Below are 21,281 nucleotides of genomic sequence, written 5' to 3'. Positions count from 1 at the left end.
CAAAGATCGTATTTAGAGGGAAGTTAAGCTCCGTACGCCTAAAGATCGATGTTCTAATCAATGGGAAGCACCAAATCCAATAAAAAGTATAAATACATATTAAACAATCGGAATATATATGCAAAAATATATTTACATTTTAGTCTATGATAATTATATATTGTATTTAGCAATTGAAAAAGTCTATAAATTATATATTAACTAATGTTCAGGCTCCAGTGTTTCCTTCTTTGTCTGTCAACCTGTCTTTTAATTAGGTACCATAATTTTTTGGCAATATTGATTGACTTTTACCAAAACAAATGAGTGATTAGATCCCCTTTGCAATTTGCAAACAGAGCTTGGCAGCGCTTTATTATAAAAGTAGTTTGTATACTGGGATGGACTTTTCACTTTTCTTGTTCCAAATATTCTGAAAACTGCAGAACCGAAGCTTCGGTTCACTTTCTTGGAGAGAGTGAAATTATAAGAATCGATTAATCATAGTTCTTCAAAGCTTACTGGGCTAGAGGACAGTATTTAAATTTAAATTTAAATATCCAAAAGGCTATATATTATATGATTATATGATTTTCGCCAAAGAAACCAAACGGACGTTTCAATGAAATTTCCCTTATTACGTATACGCCGCGTAAACAAAACTTAAGCACCTTGTCTCTAGTTTATCATTTAACATTACGCATAGGGGATTGATTGTTTGCTCTTTATTGTGGATATTTGCACTATCAGCTGCAGCAACAACGATGATGAGCTGCCTTGTTTATTGTTTATTACCACTACTATGTATTTTTTTCCCACCACCAGCTTCACCGCCTAAAATGCCGCGGGAAAAACGATGAACGGACTTTTACTGCCTGCTTACATTGGGGTTCGTTGACTCGGACGGCTGGGCGGTAAAAGGGGCGGGACTTGGAGTATGGAGGCTCAATCCGCTGAAGGTTTTGTTGTGGTCGCCCGGCTCTCATCGCTGCTGCACTTTATTCAGCTCTGCGGACGTGTGTTAAATAACTAAATGCATACATATACGCACAGCTAGGCATTGCGATAAAAATTGCATTTGTTTTATCGCCGCTGAAAGGCGGAAAATTTGTTATTGTTAGCTTTTCATGGCGTGCTGCATTTTAATTCATTTTAGCCCACAACAAACGGCGAAAATTTTTCAAATTTCTTTACCTCCCATTTTGCCACTAAGTTCTCTATGCTGGCTGCCTCTTTGTGCAACTGTTGTTGGATATGCAGGCTAATAAGGTTTATTGACTTCGCACTGCGTTTTGTTAGCCATTTGTATTGTGCTGCCAATTGCCAATTGCCCAATGACTAGAATTTGCCAGAAGCTTAGCCAGGTTCGCAACCCGCCTGCAATTGCGAAAACCGAATATCGAAAAGTGGCAAAGAAAACTCGAAAAGCGTTGCGCATGCGCGCACTTGATTGGCGCTCTATCCCCTCACTTCCCTTGCCAATTGCGGTTTGTTGAGCAAATTTCAGTTTAAATTAGTTTAACCAACTTAATAAGTAATAACAATGATTGGGATTGGTGCGAAACATTTATTAAAGGTCGGAAGTGGGCCACTAATGCACACTCCTAACTGGAAACACTCTTCAAAATGGCCGCAGATTTAAAAAGCAACTTTATTAAAATAGGTTTATATAGATTTTAAAAACGCATATGTGTAAATATTCTTTGAGCCGGATAAGAATGAGGACTAAAAGACACCTACATATAATATATAGGTATATCATATAGGATAGGATACATTTTCAGTTCCTAATATATTTCAACCAAATTATGCATATAAACTCTTTAATGGAGTATAATATAGCATTTCGTATATTCGAAATGCAGTATTATTGTCTTGGATTCAGATTGTTGTTCCCAGCTCGAAAAACATCTTGGGAATGGCAAATGGTCCGCTATGGTAACCACCACTCGACTGACCACTGTCCACAGACACTCTGCAGGAGGGGAGCGACCACTCTAATGGAGCTGCGGCAGCAGCCGGTCCATTTTTCGCCGGTAGGAATGATGTGGCAACGACACGGCTGGGCCCGCATTTCGCATTTTGTTTTGGCAAGCAGATCCAGGTCGTTGATCCACCGATTTAGCTTTTCGCCAACGAGCCCATGTGCAATTTGTACCAACGGGTGCAGGCCCGCACAATAATCTTGGAAATTTGCCCAGTCCCAGATCGCAGATCGCAGATCCCAGGTCGAGTCTCAGTGCGAGCCAAGTCGAGTTGGCTGAATTAGATCTGGTGGTCTTTCTCTGATGGCTTTGTCCGACTGGCCTGTTGTCAATCGGCTTAGCATAAATTCGCACCTTTCGGTTGTTTATGTTTACCTGCTTTGACTTTGGCTCGGATTCGGTATTGGAATCGGTTTCTCACCGGTTGTTTGCCCACCAGATCTGACGAATTCCGAGTGACTCCGCCGCGCCTCATCCGTGCGTATTTCTGACGCTGACGCAGTGGTTTGCCTAGACCCAACTACGTGGTCCACTCATCCGGCCGTGCCTGACCTTTGCAGCGCTGATCTTGTTTGCTATGGTTATGTCTGGCTATATCTGCCGATCGATTGATCGCCGACCGCATGAATGGGCCAGTTTTGCATTGAGAGCTCGAACTGTGCTTTGGACCATTTCCAAGTGAAATCTATGAAAGTTAGGCTGATATTCGCCTCCGGCAATTGCGCTCGCACTTTTGAGGCCGTTATTAATTATTTTCGCGACTTTTGGCTCGGGCAACCCAATCAACAGTTCAGAAATATGTTTATAACAAAAAAATGTTTATAAATATTCAAAAAACCAGTTGTCTATCGTTGAAAGTGATTTTGCTGGCTCGATTTGATTGGAAGTCAACAAACAATTGTAGTTGCTAGAAATGTCTAGAAATACGGACTAGCAGGCGTTCTTTGTTTTTATCGAGGATAATTTCATCGAGAATAAAGTTTTATTTATTAAATATGTAATATGAATTAAAGTCACATTCTAAAATACACCACATAGTTTAATGATAGATAGGTTACAACCAAAAGCCCATGCAGCACAATCTTCATAAACATGTAATACTTAGTTATTAATAAAAATTGACTAGTAACCAGTAGATGTAACATTAAATAAATAATTTGTAAGAAACTTTTTAATTTTAGCATGTATCAGTGTACTTTAAATTATCGTAGACATCCCATTAGTGAAAACCACATCACCTTGGTCGTTATACAAAATTCTTTATTGCATAGAAGTATTTTATCACAATAACTTAAGCTCTAGATGGGTGGCGAGTGCTGGACAACCACAAAAGTACAAAGTAAATGGATCAATGACAGAAGCTACATAAATATTAGGTAGACGAAACGGTTAATGCATAATCGCATGGATGATGTGCGTGAGTTTAGGAGTGGAGAATGCTGCCTTTGGTTCGCTGAATTGCAGAGCTCGAAGAAAAGCATCCGCCTTTGGCAACACATCGGCCGTGGAGGTCCGATCGCTATCCGGAACAGGATCCTTACATGCCCTCGCAGGTGGACATGCAGTCCTTGTAGCTGGCGAAGTTGTTCTCGTTGCCGTCGCAGCCGCCGAACTTGAACTCCACGCACTTCTTCTGCTCCGGGTCGTAGCGCCATCGCGGGATCAGGGCGCGGCAGACGCCCTTGCGCGCAGGCATAAGACAGAACTGCTCCGGATGAGTGTTGCGTCCGGTGTTGGCCACATCGTCCAGCGAGATGGCGTCGAAGAAGTCGCTCACGTCGTCGTATAGGTCCATGGGCCACGCCTCGCCCTCGCTGATACCCGCCAGAAGGAGGAGCACCACTGCTCCGACTGCCAGTCCGACGCACTCTTTCAGTTGTCCGCGCATTTTGTGTACTTGATTTAGCTTCTCGTTTTCTTCACTTGATCACTTTGCAATTGTCTTTACGCGACTGTTGGCGCTGCAGTCCAGCTTTGGGATTTATACGAAAAGTTTTATGGAAAGCGGCTTTGCTGTTATCAGTTTTTATGGTTACTTTAAAAGTCACGCCAGTTGCAATGTATCGATATCAATGCGTGGAGTAATCGGTAGTGTATATCAAGTGTTTATCATTCCTATTTTGGTAGTTAGTGAAATCTGGCGCGACTTTGTTTAAATCGTAAATTATTACTAAAGTTGAGTTGGGTATGGCACGCGAATCACTTCTAACCTGGATGCGGAGTCTGGGCGAAAAGGGGCGCCTGGATGAACTGGAACTGCTCATTCAAAACACTCCAATAGAAAAGGTAAAGCCCAGAGGCGGAAGGCAATGTAACTATAAATCCTAATTGATACATACTGCTTAATAGTTAAAAGAAACCCTTAAATGTACGATGACACGCAGCGAGGGGATAACATATTGGAACTACCTTCTTCTTGGTTTCAATCCGAATAGCAAGGATGCCCTGGCGAAGCGATTCGAGTGCGTCCGCAGCTTTATGGAAGGACTGAACAGCATGGAACTGAGCTACAAACAGACTTTCGATCTGATCACGCGCCTGTCGCAGGACCTGGCGACCTTTCCGTCCGAGCAGCTGGCCTGGATCGTGGAGCACTGCATGGATGGGATACGCCAGGGAGATGCCAAATGTGTCGGCTGGAAGGATTTGCTGCCGGACGCGCTGTCTCTTCTTTTGGCCAGACCGCGGTTTCTTCTGAACGGCATATCCATAGATGGTACGGAGTTAAGGGACACCACTGTAAGGAGCATATCCACCATGAAATGGCCAGCCTCAATCCTTACGCCAATTGCCGACATGTTCAAGTGGGTGACAATCTTAAACTAACCACAACTTTAACACACAACTCGTGCGTTCTATTTAGGACCATGAATCTTAGCAGTGGAGAAGTTTTGACGGTGCTCAACAAATTCTCAGGCGCCCTGCAGGAGCTATCGCCCATGGAACTCCCAGCACTGTGCTTCCAGTTGTTTTCGATGTGCAGCACTGCTTCCCAGTTGATTATTCCGTTGCTGGCCCTAGAAAAGTATTTCCATCGCAATTATTACAAACGGCTCTTCTCAGATATGTGTAGCAACTCAACGAACCTAGATAGCATTGGTAAGCATAAATAGACTATTAACTATAGGCCTAAATACTGAGAGCATCTGATCTTTAGACTTGTTCTCGGATAAGGAACTAAGGGAGGCTGAAGAGACTATCCTGCATCATTTGAACTACTGTACCATGTACAAACTTACTGAAAAGCATTTGGCAATAATGCTAAGAGTATGCAGTCCTCAAATAAATCGATCGCTCAGTAACTAAACTTCATTCCAGAACTTCCTGCATATGCCCGACGTGATCCTTACTCCGTTTATGCTTAGCGCCATCATTTCGATGACTAGCATTAATCGTGACCCAGAGTCTGCCAGAATATCTCATTCCATTTTGCTACCTTTTCTGCGCAATGTGATCAAAAACAATGAGGAAGAGCGTACGTTTGCCGAGGACTCCGTGTGGTATCGGGATACATTGCAACGTAAACAAGTTGATTTGCAGCAGGTTTTTACGGTGCTCATTGATCAGAACAAAGACGGAAAGGATGTAATTACACCTGGGCTGGTTCATTTGGTATTTTACTTGCTAAAATCGCATTCGCCGAAGATGCACGCTTTGGCCATCACTTTTCTCACAAAGTTCATACGAAAACGATTCATTTTTGGTCAAGGCATTATTAAACTTATTTCTGAGTGGATGATAGTATATCAGGATCAGAATCAGTTCTCGGGTTTGTATTAATATTTATATAATAATAATACTTTATAAATAAAACACGTTTTTGCAGAGTGTCTCACACTTTTAAGTGTGGCTGATACGTATACAGTCTCCGAGTGCTTAAAACCAATTCAATCCGTTTTGGAGCATATGCAATGGGCAAGTCAAACAAGTGAGATAATTATACTTCAAGCTAAACGCGTTGTAAATATTTTAGCTGTCTGGTGAGCAGTCTATGCGCATGATGAACTTTATTCTACCATTACTAAAGATATCCAATCGCATTCGTGATGCGCTAATTGATGTACTTTGCAAAGCAATGAGCTCGAGGTGGGTCTTATTACCTATTAGTAACACTATATTTACCTTCTATTTTGTCCTATATATATTAGCGGTATTCAAAAACGGCGAATGTCGATTTATGGGTTCTGTATGATCCTTAAACAACTAAACAACAGCAATTCTGTGCGTCAGACCTCAAGTGCCACCAGCTTCTGCACCCAACACAGCATCTCTGGCTATTCCATAATGACCCAAAACACACTGGGCAGTCGTAGTAACCCTCAAAGGAACTTCGACATGCTTACGCTGGAAATTATTGGAATGTTGCGAAACTGCTTGCAGCAACAATTTGATATACGATGCTCTCTCTATGAGAGTAAGTTGAAAAAAATAGTATAATTTTTTATTAACCAGGCCAACTTTTAAAAATTAAAAATGTTTTTAACACAGATCTTCAGAGAGCGGTGGAACTCAATGCTAAACTAGTGCCCCATGTCCTACAAGTCATTGACTGGCACTTTCGCAGTTTCTTTGACACCCCCTCTGCAGAAGATGCTGATGATGATCTAGACACAGTATTTCGCATTCGCTGCGAGCAATTGGTTAGCTCTAGCGATGATCAATTGATGGAGATTCAGCTTAAAGACAACCTGGGCAAATTGATTCAGTTTGTAGCTAACTGCTTGGCAGTTTTCGATCGAGCTCCATCGGGATACGACACTCGTGAGATGAATAGGCTCATGCGTTTTTGTGTGGACCGTATGGTGGCAAACAGATTGCCCTTGGAAGAGATAGTAACCAAGATTATTACTTTGAAATTTCATAAAATTAACTTATACCAACTTATTTCAGACGCCCCCAGCAACACATCTAAAATGCGCCCTTGTGTTGCAGCAACTTAATATTATTGAAGGAATCATTAGTCACTTATTGCTTAGATCCAAGCCCCAAAACGACGCTATTTCTCAAATCTTGCCTCTTTTCAATCAGCATTGTAAGCTTTTGGAGAGTCTTAAAACATTATCCGATGCATCAAAGAAAGCCCAAAAACAGTTGAAGCAAACGGCCAAGAATAATAGTACATCAACGTGCAATTTGACCGTAAACGGCGTCCCAGTAAAGACCATGTGTACACAGCCTGAAAATATTTGGGATTTGGCCATATTAGATAAGCTGCTGCATCTACTGCTTGAGTTAGTATCCTTGGTGTTAAACCATTTCACTTCATAAACTGTAATACATCTTTTTAGTGACGTCGTTGCCTTTGCTGCTCCAGAAAAAACGGTTTTCCTGCGGTCCAATGAGCCCCTTGTCCGATATGTTTTATCCGTAACGGCCAGCAGAGTGGAGTCTATACGCCTAGAGCCCGATTATAAGCAGTTGGCCTATAGCAAGCGCACTTTTAAGCAATTGACTGACATTACAAAGGTTATTTACGAGCGCTGCATTCAACGCCTGCCGGGGGTGTGGAAAAATTTTGATATGCAGAGCGCTGCCCTAGCCACTCAGTGTTTTTCTGAATGCCTACAAACAGTTCATGTAACGTATTCAAAGAAGTTTGATGAATTCGTCAAGTCATTTGGTAAGTTACATAAGTTAAGTTAAGTATATGATGACAATATAAACTATGGAAAAACTTTCAGATATGGCATCTATAAAAGGGAGCAGAAACAAAGAAGTGATTTATACAGTTCAGGATGTTTTAGATGACTTTATGACCGAATACGGCACTGATGAATCAATTTGTAAAAATGATTTCGTTTCCAAATTGCCTGTTTACCTTTTGGAGGGGCTTGAAATTCTTTTAGCTCACATTGACTATCAGGATCGTGCTGCCACCGAATCTTACACTTGGCTTCTAAATTTTTGCAGCAAAAACGAGATTCTTAATAGTGGAATGGGCCTGGTGCACAGAATGCTATTTGTTCAGCGCCAAAAAACCCACATAGGTCCGTTTTTTGACAGTATTGCCATGCAATTGGGTCTCGTACTGGGCGTACAAAAAGAAGTAGAGCCATCAGACTCTGTGACGTTAAGTCTGAAATCCATTAGTACTGTGACCGCCGAGAGTTGCCTACAGAATCTTTATGCTGCCGTCCAAAAGCAGCTGAACGATGTAGATTACTTTGTGAACAAAGCAAACAATCTAAACTTCAATTGCCAAGTGGTTCCCGAAATGGACCACATATATTGGCGGGGCAGCCTAGATTCTATGGATCGATCCATATGCACACAAATAATCCACATATCTCGCACTTTGCTTGTGCTTACAAACGTTTGCATTCCTCTTGGTTCTTTAATGGACGGTCTTATGAAATTGTTGATTCAGCACTACACTTGTTTGAAAAACCTTACCAAGCACTACATATCGAGCTACACATCAGAGACATCCATTGAAAACATTCGAGGCACTAAGTAAGCTTATATAGTCTAGTCAATCATATCTAGTGTATATCTAATGTAATCTTTTTTTTTTTATAACAGATTTGAACTTCTGCTACGTGGAGTTGGCAAACAACTTCCGGCGAATATTTACGAGCTCATTACGTACATAGAAGCTAATACCCTTGATGAGGAAGCGCAGCTGCATACAAAAAAGCGAAAGGTTCAAGCAGAACGCGCAAAAGTTTTGAGAGAGACCCGTCTTATCCCCAAGGTTATAATGGTTATCGAGGACTTCAACAAGCACATTATTCTCTTGTCGAAAAAGACCAAAAGCAAGAATAGGCTTACAGACTACCTTCATTTGGGAACGATGCGCGACTTTGATATTAAATCGACGGATTTAAGGGCAGCTATAGAACGCAGTATCTCAGATGGTCGCAACATTTCCACAGAAGACAGTAATGGTGAAGATCAGGATCAAGATGAGAATGAGAATGTAGAGGAAGACGATGATAATCAATCCACCACATACCCAGAGGAGTTGGAGGAGCAGGAAGATGAATACATACTCATAGAGAAGAAAGGTCAGCGCAGGAGGCGTGCATCTAGTAGTGAAGCAGAGGACCCACAACCAAAACGGAAAAGAGGTCGCAAAGCTGCAGAAAAGCTGGAAGCCAAAGTGCAATGTGAAGATGAAGAGGAAGTCGAGGAGGAGCAAAATGATATCACTTCAAAATTAAATCGAAACAGAAAAGTAGAGCCAAAGACAAAAGGGAGTGTACCCAAAGCCACTAAAAACCCCGAGGAGCAGCCATCACATGACAGTCGCACTACTAAAAAGTCAAAAGCTCTAGCGGAAAAGAAAACACAGAATCCAACAGAAGATCTTTGCATTCGCGAAGTACACGCTGAGAAGAAAAAACCACAGCCTAGTCGTAGACTGGGAATACCACGTACTTTAAAGAAGTTATGATTTATTATAAAAAGTAAAAGATCCGTTATTACCAATATGTATATAAAATAAGAAAGTGGCATGGTTATGCCAGTGGTTTGTGGTATTATAAACTATTTTATATTGTGTTGGTAATTATTGTTGGTAATACCGCAATCTCTTATTTTTCAGTATCTTTACATGCAATTTTCTTGATTTTCCATTCCTAAAAAGTAATGTATCAAAATGTTTTTGTTAAGCTTGTTAATTTGAAAATGAATTTAATTTTCATCGGAATTTGAGCTTGGCAGCTGCAAATAAATAAAGTTTTATAAGTATATTTGGTAATGTAAATTCAAAAAGGTACTCACTGTCAGCGTGCGCCCATTTCCATTAACAATAATTTTCCCGCCTTTGAGAATCGAGACAGTTCGTCCGTCCGTACGCTTCCACACCGACGTATCATCATTCCAAACACCTGCTTGATTGCAATTAGTGACGAAGTTTTTGCCCTGTACGCGAACACATTGCTTCTCAGGAATCTGGGTACTACGCCTGCTCCTTTGGACAGAAAATTTTCCGGCACCAACATCCTGAACTCCGTTGCCGTAGTCTACCGGTCGACCAGATCGCTCCTCATGATACTGGAAATTATACGTGTTCCTTTGGACAAGACCTAGACCGGAACCCACATTCTCAGTGCGACCATGTTGCGTCACATAAAATTGATGATCTGCCGCAGTCCCATAAGGGAAATCCCGGACAGTGGGGGGGGTGGGCTGTTCAACAGCTTGAGCTGGTCCGCTGACAGCATGTGTTTCTTAAAATGGAACCCATAATAAGATTTATGCATTGCCTTAAACCACATTCCTTATTCACCTGGACCGCCAGCCTGCTGTATGTTCCTATAGATGTTCCCGTGCTTATCCGTGTAGATGTATTCCGCTGGCGACGATGCGTGCTGGAACTGACCACCTACTCCTGGAACCTTGTAGACACCATCGTTTTGCCCACGAATGTATATTAGGTTGCCAGGTGTTCCCAAAGCAAGAGGCCCATTATTCCCGCCGTATATCTGCTGGAACTGACCACCTACTCCTGGAACCTTGTAGACATCATCGTTTTGCCCAGGAATGTATATTAGGTTGCCAGGTGTTCCCACAGCAAGAGGCCCATTATTCCCGCCGTATATCTGTTGGGGATCGGCTGCTGAGGGAGTAATGAAATGCCGATTAGTCGCTGTTGTACGGGACCATGGTGAAGGTGTTGCTCACCAACGCACAAAACACAGCAAACGAACGTCACGAGTAGTCCAAAAAAATGCATTATGTGTTCTCTGAGTGAATTCTGAGCTTTAACTAACTGGCTTGAATTTCTCGTGGTATTTATAAGTAGCTGCGCAGAAGTCCAAATTCAGAAATTCATCTTAAAAATTCCTAAGCAGCGGGAAATTCACGAATGGGAATATTGGACAAAATGATCCGATTGACCTCCACCGAACGCACCGATAACTGAACGCATTTGCTCGTTTGCCTAATCAACTTAGATTTGTTGTAAACACTCGGAGCCAAAAGAACAACAAGCAATTAGGGATCACTGATAGCATATACCACTTGTATGTTTTGTTTCGATTTTTTTTTATAAAGATAGACAAATACAACATGAAAAACCAGTGGCTTCATAGCACATAGCAACGCATTGAAACATAATAAAATTGGGAAAAGCCAGAATTTTAGATCGGTGTAGCGTTTGTACTGACGATCACATTAATTATGAGTTATGTCGAATTGGCAACGGGCTCAACTACGAATCAGTCCTCTGGAACCTTCCACTGGAGCTGCTTTCCGCGCTCGTAAAGATTCTTGAGGGCGTTGGCAAACTTCTTTTCTTCCTGCAGCTTCAAATAGTGCTTGTAGAGCTGCAGAGTGGTCCGTGCATCTTCGACGGAGTCGTGTGTCTCGGACTGGATCTTAGTACCTTTGGCATTTAGAAAACCATATTAGATAAAATTCCATATCAAAGATAAGTCAAATACAAACCCAAGAAATGCCAAGCTAGAAACCTCAGCGAAACCATGCGATGATGTGGCATGTGGAACAGGTGCACCGTGTCTATTATCTGCTCTGACGGTACATAGATGTTTATGACCCTAAAATCACAAAAAAATTTAGTGGTCTATATGTTCCCTATAACGCAGTGCACCATACCTAAAGTCGTTCTTCAGACCATGTCCGACAAATATTACTCCCACATCAACAAGATATCTCAATTTCTGATATGAGTACTTCAAGGCAGTCAGTCGTTTTTTGCTGAAGTTGGCGTCCAAGTCCCCAGGTTTGATTCCCGAGAACTGAGTTAGGTAATCCACTACCTTCTCCTGGGTGGATATATAATCATCCATGAATGGAATTCCTTCAGCCGCACCTTGTCTGTAAAGCATTTATCCCGTGCTTATAAAAAGGATTATTTTGTTGTTTCGATAAAAAGAATTACCCTCGTATACATGAAATCCTGGCCACACTCATGTGGCATGGCTTAATAGTCGCCGTTTTTCCATCTGGGCGGATCTCATTTTCCTCTGGATTTAAGGTAACGAATTCGGCATCCATTGCAACCAGGTCACCCGACTGCGGCATTTCATCTGGCTGCAACGGCTTTAGTGTGGCGTCTGTACATACGTTGCCCATTATAGGACTGACAATTTCCTGGACAGGATAAGATATAAATTAGCATTTTCTAGACAATAGTTAAAGATTGTCTTTAAACCTCTAGAAATGGGTTAGATAGATTTGTTGGCGAGCCACTGCTGCTCTCTGATGGAATGGTTTCGTCACTTTCCGTGATGGTCGAGCTAGTAGTACTAACAGATTCAGAGTCTTCCTCTACGTGTCTGTAAAAGAGTATGCAAGGAACTTTCCAATCCAATGTAAACCATACCGACTCTTGTGGCGAAACAGGCGAAATGCTGTTGACCGAAATGAGCAATATTATTCGAAGACTATTAACAACAAATATCAAAGTTACCTGAAATCGTTAAAAATATACCATTGATTTTGAGGGTCCTCTGACGACTCCGCCAGTTTCATGGTATGATATGGCCGCTGCACGTTTATCAACGATACCAAGTTCTTTTGAGTGCCATCATCGACTTGGCACACCACAGCATGTAGTGCGTACGTACGATTGTTCTCCGCACCCTTTACTGGTGGCTTTTCCTCTTCCTCTTCCTTTTCCGATTTGCCAGTGCTTGCATCTGATTGAGTTTGCACCTGCATCTCACCTTGCTCATTGATGCCCATAGTAAATGTTAGTGGAACCCAAGACTTTTGGCGCCCATTAGGAGAACTATTGACGGCATTTGGTTGGCTTGTGTGCGATGGAGATTTCCTACCCAGTTTGTACAATAATATGCATAAAACGACTGATTCAGTTCCGATTTAACGTAACTCACCGATCCGGATGCATGAAATGGCAGTCACTTCGCGAACAGTTGGCTCCATATCGGCACGGCTTACTTGTGCTTAGGGAAGCCGGCGCCTCAGCAGTCGTCTTTTCGTTGCAGCGATTAAGCTGGCGCTTTAGGAAGGTAATGTCTTTTTCGTTGTTTAGACCACAGTTAATGGACAGAATTTGCGGAAGAGATGTAACCTGCAATTTAGATAAAGTAAGAATGTAATATCTTGACTGGTTCAATATAAAGTTTGTTCCCGACCTTTACGCTCTGATTGGTTGGCGAAAACTTCTTACATCTCTCACAGAAGGCCTGAATACTCTTCTCCAAGCTGAGGGAACGCTTTAAAATGGTGCTAAAGTTGAAATACTGATCACTATCTTTGATATGAGTGGGGTACGACATATTGCAGGCAAGTAGAATGTTTTCTTTTATTTTCTCTTCTTGGCATTTGATGCAGCGGTTTATACAAATTTGCTTGGTCCCAAAGATCTTACTGATTTCAGTTTCTGCGTTGATCTTACTGCGTTCTCGATCGTCCTCCTTAGTGGTATCATCTGTTCATATATGGGCATATGATTACAGCATAATTAAAGATTTATTCAACTTCTCACCACTAATGGAATCATAAAGGTCCGACGAGCCACTTATTTCCGTCGAGCCCACGTTTTCCGCTGCAAAATAAAATATATTTACTTAAGATACCCTAACTAAATTGTAACAGGAAATTGTGTTGTTGTTACCGTTCGTTGATATTTGCACAGATCCGCTGGAGGTGGATGTGTTCTTGCTGGAATCGAAAATTTCGTAATGCATTTGATGCAAAATGAATCGGTTCCAGTTCTGAGAGTGTGCATAAATTAAACATCTTTTCAAAAAACCATGAATTTACTTGCCTGTATGAGAGATATTAGATTGACATTCGATGAGCGATCAGTGAGAATCAATCCCAGTGCCGAGGCTTCTGGCACAGTGCGGAAAGATCTCAAAAAATTGCTTGCTTGGCAAGGTGAAGAAGCTAAAAGGCGCATACATTAATACTTTACTTAAATATAGCCACATGGTACAAGGAAACTTACCAGTACTCTTATCCAGCATGTTGAATAGGAATCCCAGTTCGCAAGACAGACAAAACTCCTTAATGCAGGAATGCTCAAGCAGCTTCACACGAAGCGCATCGGTAAAATAAAGTACCTAGACGAAGAAGAAATTGTTAGAATATGTGTTAAAATCTCACAAAATTTTCGAACCTGTAGCATGGCATTGCAGTACGAATTTGGTAACGTTGCCTCCAGGCCCGCAAAACATGTCTGATTATGCTGGTCAAAGTCAAAGTCCTGGGTACCCAACTTCGTGTACTTAAGCTCGACTTTGCGATACCGTCTCGGAATGATTTTCACACCGTTCTCCGCTTTGGTCGCCGCTGCAGCTCCATTACCATTTGAGCTGCACACGCCGCCCTGTTCAATCACGTACGGAATTTGATTTCGACGGGCGGTACGCGGGTTTGGCGAGTATCCAATGGGTCCTTGCATTTTCATGTTGCTCAGTACTTCGGGATCAATGGTCTTGGGCCTGTGGTAGCGGTAGCGTAGCAGTTCTTCCGGCCAGTCTGAGAACCATTGTGTACCCGTCGTCAAGTGGGGCAGCATTACCGACGACAGTGGAAAGTTGGTGTCGGTAATGGAGACCATCGGCAGCTGTGGCACTACGTCCGCAAACTCAGTGCTTCGGGAAAATAGATTGAACTGGGGCTGAGGCGTTTGTACAGCCGCAATCATGTTGATGTGTCCCGACTGGTCGCCAAATGACATGGCCTGTGAAGAGGAGCTGATGTCAAAGCTAAGGCACTGGCTGCCGTTGGTGTTGATCTGGTACATGGATACTCGCGGCTCGCTGAGCTCCACAGTGTCCACCAACTGAACCTGGCCGTAACTGGACACGACGGCCAGTCGAGATGTAAGCGATGGGAGGAACTTTAGCATCTGGGGATCAATCATCACTTGAATGGGCGCGATTAGGCGCAGCATACGCAGATCGTAGACCATAAGGAAGCGGTCGATGGTCAAATTATTTTGCCTTCCGCTGTAGCCGCAAGAGATTAACAGATTCCCCTGGACATTAAAGTCGGAAAGGATATTAGTGTGCGTCTTGATTGTGTGCTGAACACTCAGGCTGTTCAGGTCGCGCAACGTCACCGTTCCCAGCTGGTCGCCGGCAAACAGATAACGTGAATTCTTGCGAAGAACTGTGCAGCCGCCGGCACCCACGTGTTCTATGCGCGTTTCATTAAGTGTGCGCAGGTCAAAGTCGATGAGTTCGTCCTGCAGTCCACCCATGACCAGACGGTGAGGTGATAACTGCAGCATGCTCACCATTTCCTTCATATTGTTCGATCTGAAACAAATTGCAACTTCACTTTCGGGGAATCTTTGTGCCAGCGAGTGTCTTACTTGAAGGTGAATTTGGGCAGACCCCTACGGATCTGATGGCGCAGAGAGGTCTGTGTGAGCACCAGCACTCCGGAGTCCAAGGTGGTGATCTCGCGCACAATGTCGCTGGCATGGACCTGAAAGGATGTATACTTCTGCATGGAGCTGGTGTAGTACGAAGTGACATGGCCCTGCGAGAAGGATTCACGTTAGGATTAGAAGGCCTGGCTGGCGGCGGGTCGAGGAACTTACGCCCTGGTTGCCCATCCACAGCAGCTCTTCGTAGTCGTCGAACGCCACGCTGGAAACTCCGAAGTGCTCTCCGCCGTCGGCGAGCACGGGGACAAGCTCCACATATTCCGGATCAGTGGTGCCGATGTTAAATCCATTGAAGCTGGGCGAGAAATGTCCGTTTCCCGGCGCAGATCCCGCGTCATAAACACCTTTTCAAAAAGTAAACAGAAAACAAAGGAGAAAGCTTTAGCTGGCTTGCATGTGTGTGCGTGTGGGTGAGCGTTGCCCTAAAAGCGACCCCTTGACCCACTTAGTATGTCTTCGGAGGCGCCGATTGGGTCGGTGCCGCAATACACGTAATCCATCTGCCGCACGGTGATGCCCTCACGAGGGTTTATTGTTTATTTTTCAACAAATTTCGCTCAAATCTGCCAGCCGTTTTTGCGATGCACCGATTAGAGTGACCCTAGCACAGTTGCTGTGAAAATACTCTCCCTTCTCCAACGACGAGCAACCTGTCCAACGCGGCGCGACGCGACTGTTCGTGGCAAGAAGAAGCACTGAAATGCTGCGTAGAGCTGCCACGACTGTGGGATCCGCATGTAAAAAATACGACCTGAATTGCACAAAATTCGCAAAAAACAGAAGGCCAAACAGACCATGGCCGATCTGCAGAAGATTGCGAGCAACAACGAGCGCGCCGAAGCGCTGATTAACTCCATTGAAGCTGAGGCAAGTATTTCCGCCTGCCGTCCCCTGTGAACATTCGATAACCTACTTCCCACCAGATTTACGGCATCCAGCAGCAACTTGTGGAGCGCCAGAAGCAGGAGCTAATCAAGGAGAACGCTGCACTGGCCAAGGAAGTTGGGGCGGCTCTGGCGCAGCTAGTGCAGCTGGAGCTGCGAAACGGCAAGAAACAGATTCCAGTGCCTGGAGCCCGTGAGTTCTGCACCAGTGCGGCCCCAGTAGATCTGCCGGCAGAGGCTGGACCTGCTCCCGCTGCTCAGGCTTCTAAACTGGCCAAGGATCCCAAGGAAAAGAAGGTCAAGGAAAAGAAACCGGCCGCCGAGAAGCCGGCTGCCGCTCCAGAGGCTCCCGTAGACGTAGGACGCCTGGATTTACGCGTGGGCAAAATTGTCGAGGTGGGTCGCCATCCCGACGCCGACAGTTTGTATCTGGAGAAGATCGACTGCGGCGAGGCGGGCCCACGCACCGTGGTGTCCGGCCTAGTGAAGTTCGTGCCCCTGGAGGAGATGCAAAACCGACTGGTAGTGGTTATGTGCAACCTAAAACCGGCCAAAATGCGCGGCGTCACCTCGGAGGCTATGGTCATGTGCGCCTCTACACCGGAAAAGGTAGAAGTGCTGAGTCCGCCGGCCGGAGCTGTTCCCGGCGACCTAGTTCATTGCGAGGGCTATCCGCGCCAACCGGACGCCCAGCTCAACCCCAAAAAGAAGATCTTCGAGTCGTGTGCCCCGGATCTAATGACCAACGACGATCTGGTTGCTTGCTACAAAGGCGCCGCACTCCATGTTCCTGGCAAGGGCAATGTGGTGGCCCAAACCCTGAAGAACGTCAATGTGAAGTAAGCAAATAAACGGTTATCTGCAGACCAGGGTTATGCACAAATCAATAATAGCAGTTACATTTTTTGTGTATTAACCATTTCATCATTACGATCATAAAAACTTGGGTTTCAAGCACTAGTGGAGAAGGAGTTGCCCTACAGGAACATTTATATGATGCACACCGGAAGTTTTTCTTATCACTGGGATAGCTAGTAGAACATTTTCCGAACGGATTTGAAAGTGCAAATTCTGAGGCCTTCGTGTGAGATTTCGTTTTATTTCACAGGACAGCATTACATAACGACATTAAATTTAGCATTAACAAGTCTATTTATATATGCATAGGAAACAGTGCGCAATTCCTAGACACTTTGGCTGGTTTACGTTCCGTGCTCAGCGATTTCGCTGCGGTTGCACTTGGGTGCGGAGCACCGCATTGGAATTGGTCTCCACCACAATCGTTTTTGTTAGGACGTCGTAGGCGGTGCGGTTGTTCTTAAAGAAGATCATTACTACGCAGATGGGGAAGAGCAGGGTCATCCCCAGGTTCTTGGTAAGGGCGCGGGCGAAGGAGCGCATCAGCGTGGGAGTCTCTGCTGGATAAAGCAAAGCCCTCATCGGCTCCCTCTGCGGCTGAAGCACGAACTGTGGAAGGGGCGGAGCCTGAAGCGGCAACACCGCCTCCACATAGTGGATGCGTATTTTCATTAGTGACTTGCCCGGCGTAGCCCCATTGTAGAGGGATGTCCAAAGCGCTTCGTAGCAGCAGACTGTGAGTTTCGTCAGCATTTCGATGAGCAAGAGGTCGGTGGAAATCGATATGAAATCTAGTGAAGTGTCAATGAAATTCCCAAACAAGTCTTCTTCGTCTAGGGTGCGCCGAATCACGTCCTCATCGAAATCTATGTTAAACAGGTTGACCACTCCGAAGGTTATGATGATTTTCACTATAAAAAGGATGAGCATGTCGATGGTCTCCGCTACGGCACGCTTCCAAAACGGTGCCAGAACGTACTCGTAGCCGCCTAGACGCTGTATGATTTCCTGCTGGGCCGCCTCGTCCATGACTCTCAGGCGTCTGAAGTTTGGCGGCGGCGAACGAGCAGCTGCAGCAGGATCTCCTGGCGCTGCACCCGATCCCTGAACCAGTGATGGTTCAGGAGCGGCCGCTTGGGGAAGTGCAGCGGAAGCAGGCAGTCCCTGGAACATAGTCGGATAGTTGGCCATCAAATAGTAAGGAAACATAAGCATCGCATTCTGGGCAAGTGTCGCCTGTTTGGACCACTCTAAGAGGCTATCGAAGTAGGCATCCTTGGTGGAACGCTTCTCAGGCTTCTGTCCCGTCTCCTCGCCTTTTTCACCCATAGTTTCAGTCTCACAATGTTCAATGTTTTTATTTGGCTTGGATTTATTTATTTATACAAGTTGACGTGTATTGCAAGCGGCAGGGTGTGTCAACGTATCGGTGCGAATGGCAAACTTTCCGATTCCCTGTGAACTGCAAACCGGGCGGGAAAATTGAAAAAAATGCAGTGCAGGTTGTTTATACGAAATATTAGTTAGCGGTGGCTTATAGTTTGAAAATGTATTATCTCAAATATAAAGTAGTTGAACAACAGAACAGAAAGCTGCTTGCATTTTTGAGTTCTTAAACATAAGTTAAAAGTTTTGCATAAGCACAATGTTATACATTACCCGTATTTTCTTCCTTTTAAATCAGCGACACAGAACGAAGCTCATACAATTGTCTGAATATTTTATTATTACACAGTTCGAAGTGGTTTGATTTCTTCCTTAGACATAGCAACTTAAGAATCGAATACAATAAATCCGTTGACAACCGAGCCATGATATTTTAGATTCACATTGACAAACAGGCGTGAATATGTTTTTAGGGATATCAAGCATATAAAAAGTACTTCGCCAGATCTCTTACACCTTACATTCGTACCCTGGCGTGGACGATTTTTTTATGCTTGCGTACCAAATACCTAGCTAATCTTTCGAAATAACATGTACATTGAATTGGGAAGTGCATTACGTTCTGTGGTTCAATTTAATGTAGTTGGGTGTTACAAGTGTATGTTTAATGATTTAATTGGAATAGATTTGAACGAGCAGATGCGATTCCTGGTGGACATGAACATCGTTTAATACAGTGACTTGCTTGACAATGAATTTTGCTATAAATACGAATAGGTTTGCTCCGAATCATTCCAGGACAACTAACTAAATTGGCAAGTTGTTGTATAAATCGAATGTATATAAACAAGCATCATCGTCTCACACACATGCTGCAAACACCGAGACGAACACTCGTATCTTACAATTAATTAAAGGAGTACAACTACATAAATACAAAATGTATTTATTGCCACACATTACCGATATTAAGATTTCCAAACTGCTGGTTCAGATTTGATGGTACTGAGGAGGTGGTTGGCCCGTTGGCGGCGAATCCGCCCGATCCTTGTGGTTGGCCTATGTTCAGACCACTGGGCAGGGGCTGCATTAAGTTCATGGAGAGGCCGCCAAGCTGTGGGTGGTGTTGGTGTTGCTGCTGTTGTTGTGGAACAGCCCCAAACAGCGGCATCCCACTGAGGATGCTCTGGTTCGTTTGCATAAGATTCGTTGCAGCTCCCTGCCCTCCGGCAGCATAAGGAGTGCCCCCGGTGCTAGGAAACTGGGCTCCAGTGAAGCCATGGGAGCCACCCATGCTCATTGCCGTGGCACTGCTAATGGCAGCGTTGCTGAACGCATTCGGCGCAGCCATAACTGGCGAGTTGTACATGCTCACCGAGTTCGGAGGTGTCATAAACTGGTGGGGGATCTGCTGTTGCTGCTGATGCATATAACCGCCTGGGGCCATGCCCGTGAAACCGCCAAAATTCATTTGTGGATTGTGGGTAGCTGGCGCACTGCCGTACAGTGCCAAAATGCTGTCCTTGGACATCTTGCCGGATTGATCCTTCTCGCTGCCGCTGGCGCCCAGTGAGCCCTGGTTAAAGAAGTCCTGCTCCTCTTGTGCCAGCGAGTTCGGCTTTGAGCCCATCAAATTGGCGGCGTCACCGTTGCTGCCGTTCGACTTATCCGACTGTCCGGCGATTGATTCGGCGCTGAGAAAGCTGGTGAAACTTTCGTTTTGCAGTTCTTGGTTGGCACTGGTCGCGACAATGGGCTTGGTGGGCGAGGACAGACCCAAGAGGTCGCTTTCGCCGGCACTACTGGTGCCGCTGCTGTTCAACTGGACACGCTGCGTCGTCTTTGGGCTGCAGCCGCCGACCTGGTTGGGTTTCGGCTTTGGCAGCGGTGCGGGCAGGGGGGTGTTCTTTAGGGCCGACGCAGATGATCCGGACAGGCGCTTGTCGCCACTGCCACTGGCCACTCCACCGAGGCCCAATGTGGCTTGGGCCTGAGTGGTCTTCTTCTTGCGCTTCTGCCGTTCCAGCTCCTCGTCGATTTCCTTAGCCCAGTCCACTTTTGGCGGCGAGGGAGGCACCCACTCGCGAGCCAGGTACTTCTTGTGCTCGTACTTGGCCCGGATGAAGTTTTCCAGTGCGGTGTCCGTCTGAGGGCGACGGAATCCGTCCGGCAGCTGTGCCTCATAGACGGCGCGAGCTCGTGAGTTCCCCATCTGCTGCAGCGAGATCACCTGCTCCGGTGTCCAAGTGTCCAGGTTGACGGACTTGACGCGCGATATGTGAACGCCCAGGTTACGATGGATGCCGGCGCAGCGAATGCAGAGGAACATGCCCAGATTCCAGGAGGCCCAGCGTGGACCTAGAGATGGAAGGGTGCATTTAGTGGCTTTTCACAACACAAAAGCTTTTCTCGCAGTGCAGCTGCATGTGTGGTGTGTATATGCACGTACATATGTGCGTCACCAAAAGGCGTATCTTTCGCTAAAGAAGTGGAGATCCGCAGACCCTATCTACATACCCTTGGCATCGCAGTCCACGCAGTATTTGTTATCCTCGTCCCGAAGCATCTGCGTCAGGAGGGTCTGGCACTTCTCCTGAATTAGCTTAGTGCGCTGTCCCGCATTCGAGGAGCTCATTTTTGGATATTCTTACGGTCTCTGGGGCCTGCGTTTGGTATTTGTGGCACGGCGCGACTGTGCGACGTGGCGTGGGCGACGGGTAGAGTTGACGGAGCTTATCGCTGCTTCACATGGATATACAACTACCAGCGGATTGAATTGACAATTTTCTACAAGTTTTTGCTACCGAAAAAGTGATGCGTCCAGTGGGACCGTTCGGCGGTGAAGGAAAATCG

The 21,281-nt window shown here is 45.0% G+C and overlaps 7 protein-coding genes and 1 long non-coding RNA gene across 8 annotated transcripts; 2 read left to right on the top strand and 6 right to left on the bottom strand.

Annotated features, from left to right (window-relative positions):
- Positions 1 to 689: 689 nt before the first annotated feature.
- On the bottom strand, positions 690 to 1,433 carry LOC120320823. The gene is made up of 2 exons (XR_005560395.2): positions 1,174 to 1,433; positions 690 to 1,071 (listed from the first exon to the last, which is right to left on the bottom strand). It is a non-coding gene; the product is annotated as an uncharacterized LOC120320823 (long non-coding RNA).
- A 1,770-nt stretch (positions 1,434 to 3,203) lies between these two features.
- LOC6528670 (kunitz-type serine protease inhibitor nigrescinin-2) lies at positions 3,204 to 3,995 on the bottom strand. Its single transcript, XM_002089676.4, has one exon. The coding sequence runs from the start codon at positions 3,850 to 3,852 to the stop codon at positions 3,502 to 3,504; it is 351 nt and encodes a 116-aa protein (XP_002089712.1). The 5' UTR covers positions 3,853 to 3,995; the 3' UTR covers positions 3,204 to 3,501.
- Positions 3,996 to 4,082: 87 nt separating this feature from the next.
- On the top strand, positions 4,083 to 9,455 carry LOC6528669 (Fanconi anemia group I protein). The gene is made up of 13 exons (XM_002089675.4): positions 4,083 to 4,250; positions 4,314 to 4,768; positions 4,828 to 5,063; positions 5,122 to 5,231; positions 5,283 to 5,733; positions 5,791 to 5,879; positions 5,938 to 6,050; positions 6,113 to 6,378; positions 6,453 to 6,796; positions 6,855 to 7,195; positions 7,253 to 7,584; positions 7,646 to 8,417; positions 8,487 to 9,455. Exons 1-13 carry the CDS (start codon positions 4,152 to 4,154, stop codon positions 9,358 to 9,360), a joined length of 4,482 nt encoding a protein of 1,493 aa, XP_002089711.2. The 5' UTR covers positions 4,083 to 4,151; the 3' UTR covers positions 9,361 to 9,455.
- A 144-nt stretch (positions 9,456 to 9,599) lies between these two features.
- Positions 9,600 to 10,759, bottom strand: LOC6528668 (immune-induced peptides). Its single transcript, XM_039371816.1, has 5 exons — positions 10,593 to 10,759; positions 10,198 to 10,527; positions 9,909 to 10,138; positions 9,690 to 9,830; positions 9,600 to 9,629 (listed from the first exon to the last, which is right to left on the bottom strand). Exons 1-5 carry the CDS (start codon positions 10,642 to 10,644, stop codon positions 9,600 to 9,602), a joined length of 783 nt encoding a protein of 260 aa, XP_039227750.1. The 5' UTR covers positions 10,645 to 10,759.
- Positions 10,760 to 10,904: 145 nt separating this feature from the next.
- LOC6528667 (PAN2-PAN3 deadenylation complex catalytic subunit PAN2) lies at positions 10,905 to 15,920 on the bottom strand. Its single transcript, XM_002089673.3, has 16 exons — positions 15,746 to 15,920; positions 15,454 to 15,644; positions 15,223 to 15,392; positions 14,020 to 15,166; positions 13,849 to 13,963; positions 13,666 to 13,787; positions 13,513 to 13,612; positions 13,384 to 13,443; positions 13,031 to 13,326; positions 12,770 to 12,966; positions 12,343 to 12,705; positions 12,085 to 12,283; positions 11,812 to 12,023; positions 11,526 to 11,747; positions 11,358 to 11,467; positions 10,905 to 11,295 (listed from the first exon to the last, which is right to left on the bottom strand). Exons 1-16 carry the CDS (start codon positions 15,798 to 15,800, stop codon positions 11,129 to 11,131), a joined length of 3,726 nt encoding a protein of 1,241 aa, XP_002089709.1. The 5' UTR covers positions 15,801 to 15,920; the 3' UTR covers positions 10,905 to 11,128.
- A 65-nt stretch (positions 15,921 to 15,985) lies between these two features.
- LOC6528666 (aminoacyl tRNA synthase complex-interacting multifunctional protein 1) lies at positions 15,986 to 17,071 on the top strand. Its single transcript, XM_015198825.3, is given in 3 exon segments — positions 15,986 to 16,090; positions 16,093 to 16,167; positions 16,224 to 17,071. Coding segments are annotated over 3 exon segments (969 nt in total). The 5' UTR covers positions 15,986 to 16,000; the 3' UTR covers positions 17,028 to 17,071.
- A 192-nt stretch (positions 17,072 to 17,263) lies between these two features.
- LOC6528665 (protein FAM8A1) lies at positions 17,264 to 18,468 on the bottom strand. The gene has a single exon (XM_002089671.4). The coding sequence runs from the start codon at positions 18,369 to 18,371 to the stop codon at positions 17,400 to 17,402; it is 972 nt and encodes a 323-aa protein (XP_002089707.1). The 5' UTR covers positions 18,372 to 18,468; the 3' UTR covers positions 17,264 to 17,399.
- A 277-nt stretch (positions 18,469 to 18,745) lies between these two features.
- LOC6528664 (stromal membrane-associated protein 2) lies at positions 18,746 to 21,250 on the bottom strand. Its single transcript, XM_002089670.3, has 2 exons — positions 20,946 to 21,250; positions 18,746 to 20,786 (listed from the first exon to the last, which is right to left on the bottom strand). Exons 1-2 carry the CDS (start codon positions 21,061 to 21,063, stop codon positions 19,375 to 19,377), a joined length of 1,530 nt encoding a protein of 509 aa, XP_002089706.1. The 5' UTR covers positions 21,064 to 21,250; the 3' UTR covers positions 18,746 to 19,374.
- Between the last annotated feature and the right edge of the window lie 31 nt (positions 21,251 to 21,281).

Source organism: Drosophila yakuba, chromosome 2L (assembly GCF_016746365.2).
Source record: "Drosophila yakuba strain Tai18E2 chromosome 2L, Prin_Dyak_Tai18E2_2.1, whole genome shotgun sequence".
NCBI lineage: Eukaryota > Metazoa > Arthropoda > Insecta > Diptera > Drosophilidae > Drosophila > Drosophila yakuba.
This window is presented reverse-complemented; position numbering and strand designations above follow the sequence as displayed.

Bases quoted from the DNA above. Each gene is read 5' to 3' on its own strand.
- LOC6528670 (XM_002089676.4), bottom strand. From the start codon at position 3,852: ATGCGCGGACAACTGAAAGAGTGCGTCGGACTGGCAGTCGGAGCAGTG.
- LOC6528669 (XM_002089675.4), top strand. From the start codon at position 4,152: ATGGCACGCGAATCACTTCTAACCTGGATGCGGAGTCTGGGCGAAAAG. The intron at 6,797-6,854 runs GTAACCAAGATT...AACTTATTTCAG, and splicing joins GATTGCCCTTGGAAGAGATA to ACGCCCCCAGCAACACATCT. The intron at 7,585-7,645 runs GTAAGTTACATA...AAAAACTTTCAG, and splicing joins TGAATTCGTCAAGTCATTTG to ATATGGCATCTATAAAAGGG.
- LOC6528668 (XM_039371816.1), bottom strand. From the start codon at position 10,644: ATGCATTTTTTTGGACTACTCGTGACGTTCGTTTGCTGTGTTTTGTGC. The intron at 10,528-10,592 runs GTGAGCAACACC...TTACTCCCTCAG, and splicing joins TTGCTGTGTTTTGTGCGTTG to CAGCCGATCCCCAACAGATA. The intron at 9,831-9,908 runs GTTGGTGCCGGA...GTTCGCGTACAG, and splicing joins ACGGCAACGGAGTTCAGGAT to GGCAAAAACTTCGTCACTAA.
- LOC6528667 (XM_002089673.3), bottom strand. From the start codon at position 15,800: ATGGATTACGTGTATTGCGGCACCGACCCAATCGGCGCCTCCGAAGAC. The intron at 13,964-14,019 runs GTTCGAAAATTT...TTCTTCGTCTAG, and splicing joins ACTGCAATGCCATGCTACAG to GTACTTTATTTTACCGATGC. The intron at 11,748-11,811 runs GTAATTCTTTTT...AATGCTTTACAG, and splicing joins AGGATTTCATGTATACGAGG to ACAAGGTGCGGCTGAAGGAA.
- LOC6528665 (XM_002089671.4), bottom strand. From the start codon at position 18,371: ATGGGTGAAAAAGGCGAGGAGACGGGACAGAAGCCTGAGAAGCGTTCC.
- LOC6528664 (XM_002089670.3), bottom strand. From the start codon at position 21,063: ATGAGCTCCTCGAATGCGGGACAGCGCACTAAGCTAATTCAGGAGAAG. The intron at 20,787-20,945 runs GTATGTAGATAG...TTCCATCTCTAG, and splicing joins CGTGGACTGCGATGCCAAGG to GTCCACGCTGGGCCTCCTGG.